Raw genomic sequence first — 15,179 nt, 5'->3', positions numbered from 1 at the left:
ATGAAACTCTTGTATTAAATGAGAGAATATCTGTGGTCTCTGACATGATGGGGAAAAGTGATGCATCATTTGTACATGATGTTAAATTATTAATCTGTTCCCACCCACTACAGGGCATCAGTGAGACAGACAACAGGACAAAGATACTAAGAGCAGGCAGAGGTGCTATCTGTTGGTTTCACACGAGCCTGAAGTTTTGTTTTTGTTTTTATTGTTTAAGCATTACTCTGACATTTGAGAGAAAACAATCCCTCGGGGAGGAGGAGAGCAGCCAAGAGAAAATGGAGCAGTCTGAGAAAGAATGGAAATGATTGTTGTTCCACAAGACAGCCAGGTGGGAGGGAAGCCAGGGTAAATGAGCAGAGGCCATGTACAAAACAGCTCGCCTCAGCTGGAGCACGGGGTGCCTGCTCTGAAGCAGTGAGAGGTCTGCCACGTCTGGCCCCAGTGGAGCTCCAAGTCAAGTCATCTGCAGGAAACCAGCGTGATCATCCTGCAGAGAGTGAGTGATCAAGCACAAGCACTCAGGATGCGTCTGTGCTGCGCTTCTCGGCTGTCAGGGGAAGTGTTGCAAGTTACAGAGACAAATTAGACACTGGGGAGCTACACAGTAAAGCCCCACTGATGGGTAGGGCTTGCTGGTTATGGTGATGAAAAACAAAATACATTGAACTTCACTGAAACTTTGAAGAAAATGCTGTTATTTTAAAAGAGGAGAAAAAGAGAAGATGGACATGAGGGGCTGTCCTGATACCTTGCTGTTAACTTCTACTCTTTGCTGATTCCTGCATGCTGCCATGGTATAAATGAGTAATGCTGGAAGGGTCCTCTTCATATTGTGACCAGTGGATTAAGAAGTATCCGTAAGCCGATTTATACTCAGAAACCAGCACAGTAAGAGAACTTTCACACAGCAAATCCACTGTGGATCAGTTGGATAGACCAGCAGTGATCTGGGCTGCACTAGGTTGGCAGAATGTGGTGTAAATTAACAGCAAAACCTAGCACCAGTCTCTACTGTCTATGCCCAGAGGGCTTTTTTCATCTGAGGTCTTGTAAACACCCTTTCTTGGCTTCCCTGCCTGTTTTTGCTGAGAATCCTATAAAGTTAGGACTGAGAAATATATAGTGTAATTCCCTCATTTTATAGATGAGAAAATGAAGACCCAAAGAGATTAAAATCAGGGAAACTGAAACTTAACTTAGTAAATTGCACTGTTTAAAACTGCTAGCAAAGTACCTTGGAACATTTTTAGATGTGCCTCAGTGAAAACATAACCATTGAATTTTGGAGGTAAGAGAAACCTGAGAATATAAACTCTAAACATTTAAAAATGGAATCTCTGCTTGTTGAGACGTCTGAAAGCCTAAAGAAAAGGGAGAAATGTTCGGCTTTCTAAAATAAGTTTTCAGGGTAAATACAGCATCAGGTTTTGGGTTCTATATTTTTCCATAAATGCACGTCTACCATATTTTCTTCTTTTTAATCTAAAGATTCAGGCCTAAGCTCCAAACTGCAAACAGTACACAAATACAATGGTCACAGTTTTAAGTTACAAAATTTACAGTTTCATTTTCTCCAAAATAAACTAGAAATCAGCTACCATTTTCTTCACTTGGGAAACTGCCGCCCTCTAGAGGGTGGGTCTGGGAACGCCGGGGTTCTCCATTGTCAGTGAGGAATGGGGCAGGGCTGCTGCTAGTGGCATGTGGCATTTGGGGATGAAGGATGCACTTAGAGAACCACTTTCCCCAAGATGCCAATCGTATTCACTTTGAAACAATGAAAGGGAGACCTACGGTTTTTACAAGTAGTAGGTTTTTTTTTTTTAGTTTTTATTTATTTTTGGCTGTGCTGGGTCTTTGTTGGTGAAGCTGACTTTTTTCTAGTTGTGGGTAGCAGGGCCTACTCTAGGTGCAGTGCATGGGTGTCTCACTGTGGTGGCATCTCTTGTCATGGAACACGGCTCTAGGGTGCGTGGGCTTCAGTAGTTGCTGCCCTGTCTCTAGAGCACAGGCTCAGTAGTTGTGGCTCACAGACTTAGTTGCTCCACAGCACGTGGGATCTTCCCGGACCAGGGATTGAACCCGTGTCTCCTGCATTGGCAGGCAGATTCTTTTCCGCTGAGCTACCAAAAAGCCCTACAAGTTGCATCTTAAAATACTGACCATTTATCCTATAATGACCTACTTAGTGAGGGGGAAGGGGGGGCCTGGAGTATATATGTTGTCAGAGAATGCAGGACTATTAGAAAGTTAATGCTAACCCGAAGTCTACAGGAAGTTCAGGGATCTGTTTCAGGCCAGTTAGTCACAGCATTCATCTCGTCATGGGACCTGGGACTTGACTTGCCAATTCATTGTCCACAGCTGTAGGGCCACTTACTCTACTAGGAATGCCTGAAGGTAAAGATTTCTGACTGGTGTAATGTTTTATGTACAATATTTACAGACAAATGTTATAAAATGGTTGAAGTGCTCTGATCCTTGCAGAATAGACCTCAGATTCCAAAAAGATATAAATCCTTTTCTAAGATTTTCAGGCACTTTTAGATTACGTAAGGGAAATTTCTAATTGTTTTCCAGATTTCTTTCCCTGCTGCTTCCTCTAAGTAATACAAATCTGACTCCGCATTTCCGTTTACATCCTCCAGCTTCCTCATGGCAGGGTGTGGCCGTGGAAATATTGACCACTGGACACTGTGATGTGGGCAACTTCCAGCTCTTCCCTTCTTTCAGTGCGGTAGCTGCGTGCTTTTCAGTCTCTAATTTTCTCTTCCCATTGCTGTGAAAGGATGACAACCTGAGCAACCACCTTAGACCCAGAGACGGAAGCCATGGAGTGTTCCCCAGTTGGGTGCTTGGCTAACCACATAAAGTGCAGCCGTTTACTCACTTCTCTCTCATTTAAGCCAGCATAGTTTGGAGAAATTAACTTTCTGCCATTTTCTCTTAAGCCAACTGCTAAGCTCCTCTTTCAACTAGATTCTAAATGAGAAGTGCCATCTGGTCTCAATAACAAATACTAGTGGGAGAAAACAATGTAGCAGAACTCTTTTTTAGGTATGTTTGAATCACAGATACACACGTGTATGTACCCTCCTAAAAAAAATAAGGTGTTTACAAACTCGATTCATTAAAAAGAGGCATGGTCCTTGGCAGTTTAAAAAGGGTGAGGGGGCTTTATTATAGCAGTGTTTAATAAAATGCGGTGCAATGCACACAGAATGTTCTATACAGTTCATCTTCAGTGTGAACAGGTCAGCTTCACGTGTCTATCTTTTCTTCTGCAGATTGTACACGAGGGCCGGAGGCCTTTTGGTTTGATATGCCACACTTCCTCTGATGCGCTTTCCTTTGATGTTAACTATATGTGGCAAGAGAGGACGCCGGACGGTCAGAACTGTCCCTTGAGGTGTATAGCCTCGGAGGTGCAGTGTGTCCTCAAGCTGCGGTGTTACTGCTACCCAGCCTGTGCAGGCACACGAGAAAAAACAGACGGTGTAGGCAACCATCCTATCAAAAACACCAAACACAGCTCCAGATGGAGACCCAAGGGAGGCTACTGCTGCTTCACTCTATTTTTTCTAAAAAGCATCAATGCATTTGTGAAAATGTACAGATTCATTTTCAGAGCAGGTTGCATCTTATGAGTAATCTAACATGTATTAAAATATTTCGCTGATGTCAGTTAAGGCAAATCTGTATAAAAATATGCTAAACTCTTGTGCTTGGTGTAAAATTACCTGCAGAGGAGAACTTGATGTCAGCCACTGCTTCAGATTGCCCAAGTCCTCCATCTAATGTGATGTCTTCAGCAACAAGAGGAGGAAATCCTGCCATTCTTTCTTCTCCACCCATTGGTACCTTCCATTGGGAGGAGATAAAGTTATTTGGAAATTCAAATGAAACCCCTGATAACTAATATTAAAGATAATACTGTACAGGTATCAAAAATAAAATGCTTTTAACCATTAAACTATTGAAAAAAAAAATTCTCATTCACCTCTAGATCAAATGAAAAGCCCAGAAGCTCTGTGACGGGATGAAGCCTATGGATCCCAGTGACGAGGGCCCCAGCTGGTGGTCACCTCCAGACAGCAGAATCTTATTAGCTTACACTGTTTTGAGAGCCCTTCATAATGGTTTAAACATAGTAACTTTGGGCAATTAAGGCACCATCCCTCCAACTACCTTAGGTCTTACAGGCCTGTCTGGACACACAGGTTAATCCCTGCCTCATTGGAAATCAAGGGTACATGGATAATGGTTAACATCAGCTCTGTGTTTACAGGTGTTTCCATGTATTGGAAATAAGTGAATAATAATTTACTTATTTATTAATGGATTTCTCTGTGTTTATAACTAAGAATACAAACATAGATGTTACAGTATGGTCCCTGCTCCCGAGGAGATCAGAAGGTGGAAACAGCAAGTAAATAAAAGGTAAGAAATGTGATGAGAGGCAATCTCTTAAGTACTATGATTATGAAGGGAATAATGAATGTGGCTTGGTCAAGTAAAACATTAATGAAGAGCAGAATTTTGAAAAATAGATTAAAGTTACTCAGTGTTGAAAGGTATTCTGAGTAACGTACAGACATAAAAACTGGAAAAAGGATGATGAGTTCAGAGAATTGTAGTTTAACTGTGCAGAGTGTGTTGTGTGTGTGTGTCTGTATTAGTGATGAGGCTTTCAGTTTCGACTTCTCAGTAATGTGGAACTAACAAGGAATTATAAGCAGGAAAGAAAAAAGAATGAAAATACTGTAACCTGCTTTATATTTTGGAAAAACCTGTACAGTGCAGGATTTGTCAACTTCAGCACTACTGACCTTTTGAGTCAAATAATTTTTGTGTTGGGGGAGGCTGTCTTGGGTATTGCACAATTTTTAGCAGCCTCTACCCAGCATCCATTAAGTTGTGAAAACCAAAACTGACTGCAGGCTTTGCTAAATGTTGCCTTGCGGGAAGAGTCAAGCCTGGTTGAGAACTACAGCTGTAGTGGAGTGGGGGTGGGAGGAAGACAATAAAACTGGAATCTAGGAAATACCTCATAATCTCAGAAAGCAGGCTACAGTTTGGACTGTGAGCCTGATCTCAGTGGTGATTAGGAGGCAGGACTGACTTCGACTTGGGAGATGAATGAAAACCAGAAGGTAAGGCGGAGGCACAGAGCGGCCCAAGAAACTGTATGATGAGGGGAGAGAGACCTGAGTGTGGCTTTGAGAAGTATCAGTGAGTCCACCCTGAAGACTACACAGATGCATGAAGGTGGAGCCCTCCCCTCAAATCCTACATGTGTCTGGAGCATCAACTTTAGGCCAATTATTGCAATGGAGTCTTAATTTCACGCTGGCTTTTTTAGAGAGAAAGAAGCATTTGCTTCTGCAGTCAGGTTGGTTTTATCCTGGTTGAAAGGCAGGTGTGCGTTTTGACTTATTTATAGTTGTATGAGCATTCACTAATGTAAATCACACCTGCATTGGATGCAGTTGGTGTTTTTGCAGGAGCTCTGTCCCAGCCCCCTCCTCATCACCACGAACACTTACACGGCAGGGACAATGGTGCCCGGGCACTGGATCTTCTCCACAACCGCATGGTGTGGTCACAACAGACAGAGGTAGAGGACTTGCCCAAAGTCACCCAGCGTCACTGAGTGGGGGGAGGGGGGGCGGGCAGAGCGGGACGTGAACCCAGCCTAGCTCCAGTGAGCTGAACCGTCATGCATTACAGGCCAGCCGACGGTGTGTGCGCAGGTCTGCTGAAAGAGCCGCAAACCGGCCCCGCCTCTGGTGAACGTGGAACATTTCAGCCGCACAGAAAGGCCACGGCAGGGACTGCAGAGGATGGGAGGTGAGGAGCAGGAGTCGGCGTGATTGCAAAGAAGAGGAAGGAGCGGGACAGAGTTTTGTTTTGTTTCTGAAAGATCAGAGAAATGTTCACACACTGCTTCACAGGTCAAAGGAAGGATCAAGTAAGCAGGAGAGAAGATGTACGATAGTCTCTAAGTGTCTGTGATTAAGAACCTGGGAGGAGAGCTTTCCCACCCAGACGAGGGCTGCTAAGCTCAGCACTCACATGTGGACCAGATAATTCCCTGTTGTGAGGGGCTGTCCTGTGCATGCATTATGCTGAGCATCATCTCTGGCCTCCACCCATTACCTGCCGGTAGCATCACCCCGTTGTGAGAAAATCCAGTGTCTCCTCACTCACATTATCCAATGCAGCTTTTTGAAATGATGTGACTACTGGGCAGTTGAAAAGTGGCTACTGCAAGAACTAAATTTTAAACTTTTTTTAATTTTAATTAACTTACTGAAATAGCCACATGTGGCTACCATACTGAACAGTGTCATCCAGAGAAAACCCTCCTCTGTCAGTATCCTGGGATCAGTCCAATCCAACATCCCTTTTCTTATTAGAGCCTGTCTCACTTTATAGCCAAAATCCTCATGGTGAACAAGGTCAGGGAGAGCTAGCTGATGGTGTAACAAAGATGGTTTTGTCCAACAAAGGCTTTTTATCAGGGCTGTGGGACTACCAGGGTGTATTAAGGTAACTATTCAACCATCAAATCATATTGGCTCACCTTCAGTAGCATATGACCTGCGTGCTTCTGATACATAGTATCCGCCTTGTCCAAGGAAGTAATGTGAACAGGAAGGAAGTTGGAAGCCACAACTGTAAACCAAGCTGACTGACTTCCCTTAAGAAAGGAAGAAAGAACTTATCTGTACAATGAAAACTTGGAAAACCAGCACATTACAAGGTACAATTAAAAAATTTGGGGAATTCCCTGGCAGTCTGGTCCTTATTACTCTGTGCTTCCATTGCAGTGGCCTGGGTTCAGTCTCTGTTCGGGGAATCAACATACTGTTGGTTCTACATAGTCCTACATACTATGTGGTGTGGCCAAAAAAAAAAAAGAGGAAGGTAGGAGAAGGATGTCAGAAGCAGTGCACTTAACCCATGTAAATAAACCTATGATACCTTATATACACTTTGTGGATACTAAATGTCTGTTTTTATGAAAAATATGAAAATACCATCTGCTTTAATTGTCCCTGTATAAAGTTTGGTTTAAAATGTTAACATTGTATGATCTCTAAAAATGTATGTAAGGTTTGAAGTGTGTAAGGCCAAATTTTCAATAAATTATGAACAAACAGAAAGCAAGACGTGTGCTAAGGCAGCGCCCGCAGGTCGCACTGAGCGTGGTTGGACATATCCATCTTTCACTTTCCATTTTTCTGCTCACTTTGGCAAAAATGGGGAGCAGTTCTATAGATGCTCTACAATCTCTGAATGATGCTATGTAAATGAATACCAAACCAAAAAAATACATGTATAAAGGTATACATGTCATCGGATATAGAGTGTGGAATTAATTGAATGCATATTAACCCTGCCCCTAAACGTATGACCTCTGATTTCCACAGAAAAGAATACCACAAGAGAGGGAAACTCTTTTTTTAATGTCAAGCTATATGGGACATTGAACTGTTTTTTGAAGATAGTTTTTTAAAGACCTATTACTTTTTCCCACCATTTCATTATCCCAGGTTTCTATTACATACATTTCAAAACACACACATAAAAGGATATCAACCCCCACACAGTCATGACCTAGTTATCAACATTTTGCTAGTCTTGATAATATCTGCTTGCTTAAAGTAAATCCCAAAAATAAAGTCATTTTTCAATGGTACAGACTTTCCTTACCTTCAGAAAATCTATGCGGCCTAAGGCACCCAAAAATAGAACCATTCCTGGTTTTAGCATAAAAGTTCTTGGAATAATGGAATGTGTTGGCAATACAACATTTACTTCTTTTTCCGTTAGAAGACTTAAAATCTGTAAAGCAAAGCGCAGATTTTTTTTTGAGAATTACTTTCAATGAACATATGCTGTATCGTGCTTTACCTATAAGATAAAAAGTTATGATTATATATTCCAGGCTTCACAATACATCAAAGTATGTATTCCAGAATTTGCTGCACATAAAATTCATAGCTTCTGTCTGTCTAATGGAATCAATTTTTAGTTGGCTCTACTCTTGTTTCACAACTTAATCTTAAATAATGGCAATATACAGGTATATGAAACAACAGCATCCTCCGAATTTTGTCAAATTTGGTGTGATCTGAACACTCATGATTCAATCCCAGGATAGAAAAATATGTTCTCTTGTCAAGGCTTCTAGGGAGCAGCAGTTCTCAACTAACGGTAAGGTCATGTGCTGTGTTTTGTCCTCGTGGCAGCTATGTATGCATTAAATGAGAGTGATCACCCCATTCTAGGCTCAAGTGAAAAGCTTGAAGAACCTTTTCTAAACTCTAATACACTTTCCTTATTTCGTACAAATACTCAGCAAAAAAACAAAAAAACAAACACAAAGATTGGATCCTGTGACTTCTGGGGATGAAGATTCCTAAGTAGACTAGAGAAAGTAGAAAAGAAAAGCCAGGAAGTACAAGATTCTGGTGAGACTAAAATCAAAATCTGACTCAAAAAATGCGAGAAAGTAAAAAAATGGCTTTTTGTGAACTTGTTTCTTAAAGAAAAGTAACAAGAAAATTTTAAAAAATGTAATATCTGGGGAGACTTGAAAGAAAATATGTAAGGGGTGGCAAGTAGTTTTCTTCGATGCTTGTGTTTGAAAAGCACATTTAAAGCCCCTGACAGGAGAGAAATACTTTAACCCTTTTAGCAAAGACCCTCATACTTCCATTTGACAACAGAGTTCCTTGCTTTAGTTTGGGAAACACTGGTTCAGGCATTAAATAAATATATCAATAAACGGACAGAGAATCAAACTGCCTGAGAGAACTTTTCTATCTAAAAACTTGAGGGTCTCACTGCTGGCTTTAGTAGTTAGCAGATTCTTGCCTTTCTGACCAACTGACAAGAGGGTGTACCTGACTAAAGGAACTGAATCCCTGACCTGCTGCTGCTAAATCGCTTCAGTCATGTCATTGCCCTAACTGAATCTAAAAGTTAAAGATGAGTGGGTAAAGTTAAAGCGATAGAACATTACTAGGAAGCAGTAGGAATGTTCAGTAGTAATGGGAACCAGTTTCCTAAGCTGAAGCAAGGAACCCTGTTGTGAAATGGAAGTATTAGGGTCTCTGCTAAAAGGGTTAAAATAACTCTTTACTGCATGTGCTTTTCAAACACAAATACTGAAGAAAACTACTTGACACCTCCTTAGATTTTCTTTCGAATCTCCCTAGATACTACATTTTAAAAAATTTCCTTGTTACTTTTCTTTAAGAAACAAGTTCACAAAAGTTTTTTAGCCATTTTTTTTACTTTCTCAAATTTTTAAAGTCAGATTTTGACTTAACTCTTATCAAATTCTTGTACTCCTTGGCTTTTTCTTTACTCTGTGAAGTTCTGAATTGCTAAGGGAGTAAAGATTGTACATAAACAATGAGTTGATCCTATTCTAAATGAGGTTCATCTGCGGGGGGCACCTACTTAAGAAATTTAGTACTTTGTGTCACTTTAAGAACAAAAACAAATTAGAACTCATGCTGGAAAGTGTCCTGTATTCATAGCTATTCTCAGAATAGCTCCAGGAAATGAAGACAAAGCATCTGGATTATGTCAGCACAATCCCCATGTTTGTAGGACGAATTAATGACAGAGAAGAAAAGTGTAGAGTAAGAAAGAGAGGCCATTATACTTTAAAACATTTCAATGTCTGGCAAAGGGACCGAGGCATTACATTTATTCCATACACCTTTGGGGAACGATAAGTACAAAGTATGTACAGGGAGACTGCCCAGTTCAATATAAAGAGCAGGTCAAAGATCAAATGGGTGACCTCGGGACGTGAGGTGACACTGCTTTAGCTGAGGGGGAGTCCCTCCTTACTTCAGTTCAAGGTGGGTGCACCTCTTGGTGAATATGTTATAGAGGGAATTCAAGTATGGAACAGGTGGCTGGACCGCAGTGACATTTATGATTTCTTCCAACCTTAAAATCTAGGATTCTGTAACTATTTCTCTAACTAAGGTAAAAACCACAACGATAGAAGTAGGTTGTCAGCAGCGACGCCTACCAAATGGCATATAAATTCACCAAGGAAACAGGTGAATGAATCAGAACTGAGTCTAAAATGAAAGGATGCCTTTTTTTCTGCTGATTAAAATAATACTCCTGCACTTGAAAGTTAATGTTTCTAAAAGACATGAAATACATACACAATTTTCTTTTGTAATTCCAGGGGTGTCATAAAACCAGTGGGCATCTTTCACATCTTCTGGGGTCAGTTTTACTCCTTTGGTGGATTTATCTGCAGCCATAACAGGTTCATTTCCCATGTCAAAGGCTAATGAATCGGCATCAAATTCAAAGGCAGCTTTATCCTTCTGTGCTTCTGAATATGAGAATGTTCTTCCAACCCTTCCTAGAACAAGTTATACTGAAGTTAGCAGTCACTCGTTTAAAGCTTTTGACTCGTAATTTTTATGTTTGCTTCAAACAAGTTACTAAGACTAACTATGGTGTTTGGAGGGAAGTGAGACTACAGTGATACTTTTGCTGTTTCTGAATGCACCCGGAGTCAGACTCTTGCGATGATGAAATGCGTGTGGCTGGCTGTACACATCTGGTGGAGGAGAAGAGTGTTGGAAATCAGTTTTTCGTAAATAGAGGTTGGAAAGAGATACCAAGGAAAGGGGGACAATCCAATTTAAAGCTGTTACAGTTCAACAACGTGTATGGTTTGCAAGTAGGGGGCTGGTATCTTAGTACAGATACTTCTACTTCCAACAACAGCCAGATAGGCACTTATTCACATTTCCTTTCCTGGATTTCTTCAAGTAGCTACCGTCGCAATTTTCCCAGTGCAATGAATTCTGGACTTCCAAACAACAGCCTTGCCTTTAAAAGGTCTCTATGTTCTAAAAAGAGGAAGTGTCTTTTCCCATAAAAAACTGGCTAGCCCTAGAGAGCTGTATTTCAAAGATGCTCAACAAAAAATTTTAGCATAGAGTTACACTAGTTTTCCTATAGAAGACACTTACCTACTAAATAACCATGCTTTTTTAAGAGATTCAGTTTATTTTGTTCTTGTTGACTAAGATTTTCTTCTGCTTCAGTTGCATCTCTTTTAAGCCTTTCTTGCCTTTGAAACATTCTGTAAGGAGTTGGGTTACAAATAGGAAACTTCAGAAGGTTTAATGTAGTACCTGAAATACCAAATACATACACTGTTATAAACACTGTACAGGAAAATGGAATAAAACATTTAAGATGACCTATACTGTCTTGAGTACTGTGATTATTTCTCTTCACTTTCATGACAAAGATGAAAGTGAAGTGGCTCAGTCATGTCCGACTCTTGGCAACCCCATGGACTGTATCCACTAGGCTCCTCCATCCATGGAGTTTTCTAGGCAAGAGTACTGGAGTGGGTTGCCATTGCCTTCTCCAGGGGATAGTCCCTCTACAAAATTATTCTTACTCTACAGTTAAGGCAATAGGCTCAAAGACTGCCTCACAGGCTCAACTAGGATATGAATGCCAAATGTATAGGCCTGATCTCTTTCCATCTTCTGCATACTACTAACTGATATAAAAAGCACTTCTGTGCATAAGTCTCCCAAAGTCCAGGACAGAGAATACAGTTTACCATGCAAAGTTAAACACTGCTTTCAAAGGAACAAATGAAGTAGGTCATTTTGCCAACTGTTACATAAAAACAGGTCACAGAAGGATTCATTCTGCAATTACTACAGGTGTTTCTTGGAGCCACAAAGTTGACTTTTATTTTCAACAAAGCCACACATCATATTGCATCAGTGAATTATTCATATGTTAAATCTGTATAGAATTCTCATGAGTAAACTCAAGATATGAAGGGTAAGACTGAGGGATGGAAGGAGACTTTTCTCCACAAAGTAAAAGGACTTTCTGGAGAAACTTACAAAGGACTAAAACTACAAGGGAAACCTTCAAGAGAGCAAACACTGGTTTGTCCTCTGGTTCACCTACAGTGCTTAGAACAGTGGCTTGAACACAGGAATACTGAGTATTTCTATTTCTTTTGAATTCAAAAGTTACAACATATACTGACTTTGCAAGCACTAAGCTGCCACGGAAGAGAAATGTGAACAAAGAAGGTAGAGAATTTTTAAAGGGAAGCCTCCCACCAGCTCCTGATGGACATTAAGGAAGAGTACATGACTAGGGAGAGTGAATCACGATCAGGCTACCAGCTTCTCAGAATACGAAGGGGACGCTCACCAGGCCAAGGGGAGATGGTGGCCCTGTCGATAGCTTCAGAGCCCTTGGCGATGCAATAATCGGACTCCAGAAGCGTATTGAAAAGAGTGGATTTGCCAGCGTTGGTGGCGCCAACCAGGTAGACGTCGCCGCGGTAGCGCCAGGAGCGCTGGAGTGCGGAGATCAACTCCTCAACTCCATAACCCGTCTTGGCGCTGATGAGCCTCACGTCTCTGAGCACCGTGCTGGACTTCGATGGAAGATTCGCGTTGTCCTCCCCGTCCCGTGGCCGGTCCCCACTGGGATGTTGAGGTCTTCGGTAGCCGCGAGGCGGCAGGAGCCCGGCGCCGATACATTCGTCCCACATTCGCTCCCGGAGCCGCTGCCGGTAGTTGGGAGTGTCCTGGGGCAGCAGGTCCACCTTGTTTCCCAGCACGATCAGTTGCTTGGGGCCCACCAGGGCGGGCAGGTGGGGCAGCAGGGCGTCGGGCAGATCCAGCAGGTCCACCATGTACAGCACCAGGGCGGGTTCGGGCCGCCGCAACGCGGCGCTCACCAGCTCCAGGAACTGCTCCTGGCTCACCTGAAGGCGCAGGGCGCGCCGGTGATGCACCAGCAGCCAGCACCGCTGGCAAACGGTCCGCTCCAGTCCCCCTTCCTCCGCTACCGCGCTGTTAAACTTCTCGCTGGGCAGGTAGCCGGGCACGCCGGGGTCCTGGCAGTGCAGCTCCGCACCGCAGCCAGAACAGTTCTGGCCGCTGGGCGGCACCGTCGGGTCCGGGTGCCCCACCGCTGGGTGCACCCGCCGACCGGCGCCTAACTTCCGCTGCCGCCTCTCCTCCCGCCGCTGCTCTATCCGTTTCTCCTCCTCCTCCTGCCGCTGCTGCAGCTCCCGCAGCTGGTCTTGGAGGGTCGCTTCCGATTCCGAATCCGGGACGTACTCAGGGAACAGAAAACTCTCCTCCAGGTCAGCCCCTCCTTGGTCACCCCCAGTCGCCGTCGCGCCACGAGGAAGGCCACGTCCCAGGCCCGCTGGGTGTCGGGGGGAGGAATCGGTAGCGCATCTCCTCTGGAGGAGCGTCTCGCGGACGCCGTGGCGCGTTACAGTGGGAGTGGGTCCCCGCAAGAAGCCGCAAAGAAGCCTGCGAGCTAGGCGCGCGGGCAGCATGAGAAATGCAGCAGTGGGCAAAGGGGCGGAGCCACCTTTTCGCACGTGCACTGTGGCCCCAGATGAGCGTAAAACTGCAGAGACAGGCCGGGAGGACCTGAGAGCTGTCATTCGTCAGCGTCGCACTGAAGCGCCTCCTTCCACGTCTAATCTCGCGAGTTCCCGCGATGAAGGCTCTGTGGCCCAGAAACCTACTTAAAGCGAAACCGGGGACTTAGCTTAGCGTAGGTCGGTCGAATAGGCTAGTTAGTGAGGGTTTATCCACTTTCAGACTTGTTTAACGCGCTGTCCCTGGCACCACCTGCTGTTAAGAAATCACATTGTTAGAAGCTACGTGTTTGTCTTTTCAACTGGAAAATTAAAAATCGAATGTCGGAGACTTACAGCCACAATTAAAACCTTTTATTAATACATCCGCTTGGCTTTTTTCGGGTATCATTCATTATTCGTGCAACAGCATTAAAATCACATTTCTTAAACATTTTTTTTTCTAAAAAATATGACACATAGTTGGTGTACACAAATCCTTCTTAAAATCTTCGTGTTTTTAAATCTTTGGAACTGAAAAAAATAGAGCACGGGGACAATTAAATCTTTTATTATTAAATCTTTCTTTCTTTTTTTTGGTGCCATTATTTGTGCAACACTAGAAAACAAAGCTTCATTTGCAGGAGCCAGCTCGGAGACAGTAAGCAGCGGTTCTCCCACTCAAGAAGAGGAAACCTCAACCCATAAACCGCGCATGTGCAATACTAACCCTTAACCACCTTTTTTTTTTTTTTTCCCCCCTGCCCTTCGCGCAGGCGCAGACCTTAACTGGAGCCTTTTTGGGCGGGGCTTCGCGTGGGACGCAGAGTATTCTGGGAACGCCGGAGACGGAAATTACTTCGCCTCACTCCGCTGTGGTCGGTGGCAGCTACGCGCCTTTCTGTGTGTGATTTCGAGATTGAGGGGCTCGGGAACCGTTTGCCAAGATGTATGACGCGGACGAGGGTAGGTGACCAGTCAGGGCACTCCTCAGCGACACATTTAAAGGGGGGAAGCGTTGGGAGTTGGACGAGTGAAGGATTTGCGGCCCCCTCCCCAGCCTCCCCCACCACGTCCCCAGCCGTTTCCCCACATCCTCAGGCCGGATCCGAGATTTTGAGAGGTGGAGGGTGCGGGGAACGTAGCCTTTATGATCTCGGTCAGGAGGACTCTTGTTCTCTTGGTTCAACCTGATACTGCCTTCCCGTATTGAAAGTAGCCTGCAGAACCATACGACAGGTACAGTTTTGATTTCGTCTGAAGCAGAGCTCCTTTTCTTTTCTTTCTTCATTTATTTTTATTAGTTGGAGGCTAATTACTTCACAGTATTGTAGTGGTTTTTGCCATACATTGACATGAATCAGCCATGGATTTACATGTATTCCCCATCCCGATCCCCCCTCCCACCTCCCTCTTCACCCGAATCCTCTGGGTCGTTAAGGCCAGCGCTAGTGGATTTGTTGAATAGTTTTTGAGCGTCAGCCTGTGCCAAACATTGCGCTAAGTTCTGGAACTACACCGGGGACAAAGAATATAGTTTCTGTATATGTGTGTATGTGGAGGTGGGGCAGAGTTTGATCTAGTTTGGCATTCCCGGTAGCTCAGACAGTAAAGCGTCTACCTACAATGTGGGAGACCCGGGTTCGATCCCTGGGTCGGAAAGATCCCCTGGAGAAGGAAACGGCAACCCACTCCAGTATTCATGCCTGGAAAATCCCATGGACCGAGGAGTCTGGAAGGCTGTAGT

General features: G+C 43.7%; 3 protein-coding genes and 1 long non-coding RNA gene across 4 annotated transcripts in view; 3 read left to right on the top strand and 1 right to left on the bottom strand.

The window, feature by feature from the left end:
- LOC136152661 (RE1-silencing transcription factor-like) overlaps positions 1–692 on the top strand; it is a 32,111-nt gene extending 31,419 nt beyond the window's left edge. Inside the window, exon 5 of the transcript XR_010660268.1 lies at positions 221–692. The gene's annotated coding sequence lies outside the window, so the exon portion shown is untranslated. The remainder of the gene's footprint in view (positions 1–220) is intronic.
- Positions 693–3,155: 2,463 nt separating this feature from the next.
- LOC136153033 (nitric oxide-associated protein 1) lies at positions 3,156–13,653 on the bottom strand. Its single transcript, XM_065914675.1, has 7 exons — positions 12,259–13,653; positions 11,037–11,201; positions 10,212–10,417; positions 7,726–7,857; positions 6,593–6,709; positions 3,747–3,867; positions 3,156–3,472 (listed from the first exon to the last, which is right to left on the bottom strand). Exons 1-7 carry the CDS (start codon positions 13,514–13,516, stop codon positions 3,276–3,278), a joined length of 2,196 nt encoding a protein of 731 aa, XP_065770747.1. The 5' UTR covers positions 13,517–13,653; the 3' UTR covers positions 3,156–3,275.
- Positions 3,875–6,586, top strand: LOC136153037 (uncharacterized). The gene is made up of 3 exons (XR_010660322.1): positions 3,875–4,446; positions 5,496–5,623; positions 5,737–6,586. It is a non-coding gene; the product is annotated as an uncharacterized lncRNA (long non-coding RNA).
- The window catches only part of POLR2B (RNA polymerase II subunit B), a 44,629-nt gene continuing 42,530 nt past the window's right edge, over positions 13,081–15,179 (top strand). The window contains exons 1-2 of the mRNA XM_065914674.1: positions 13,081–13,204; positions 14,209–14,398. Of these exons, the coding sequence (XP_065770746.1) occupies positions 14,380–14,398 (19 nt within the window). The 5' untranslated portion in view covers positions 13,081–13,204; positions 14,209–14,379. The remainder of the gene's footprint in view (positions 13,205–14,208; positions 14,399–15,179) is intronic.

This window comes from Muntiacus reevesi, chromosome 22, assembly GCF_963930625.1.
Source record: "Muntiacus reevesi chromosome 22, mMunRee1.1, whole genome shotgun sequence".
Classification (NCBI taxonomy): domain Eukaryota; kingdom Metazoa; phylum Chordata; class Mammalia; order Artiodactyla; family Cervidae; genus Muntiacus; species Muntiacus reevesi.
The sequence above is the reverse complement of the archived record's forward strand: the minus strand, read 5'-3'. Positions and strand labels throughout refer to the sequence as shown.

What these genes read in the sequence shown, in the direction of transcription:
- LOC136153033 (XM_065914675.1), bottom strand. Translation starts at nt 13,516, where the DNA reads ATGACAGCTCTCAGGTCCTCCCGGCCTGTCTCTGCAGTTTTACGCTCA. An exon ending in CACCATCTCCCCTTGGCCTG is followed by an intron (nt 11,202 to 12,258) that starts GTGAGCGTCCCC and finishes TTGGTATTTCAG; the next exon opens with GTACTACATTAAACCTTCTG. An exon ending in CATCAAGTTCTCCTCTGCAG is followed by an intron (nt 3,473 to 3,746) that starts GTAATTTTACAC and finishes GTGCCTGCACAG; the next exon opens with GCTGGGTAGCAGTAACACCG.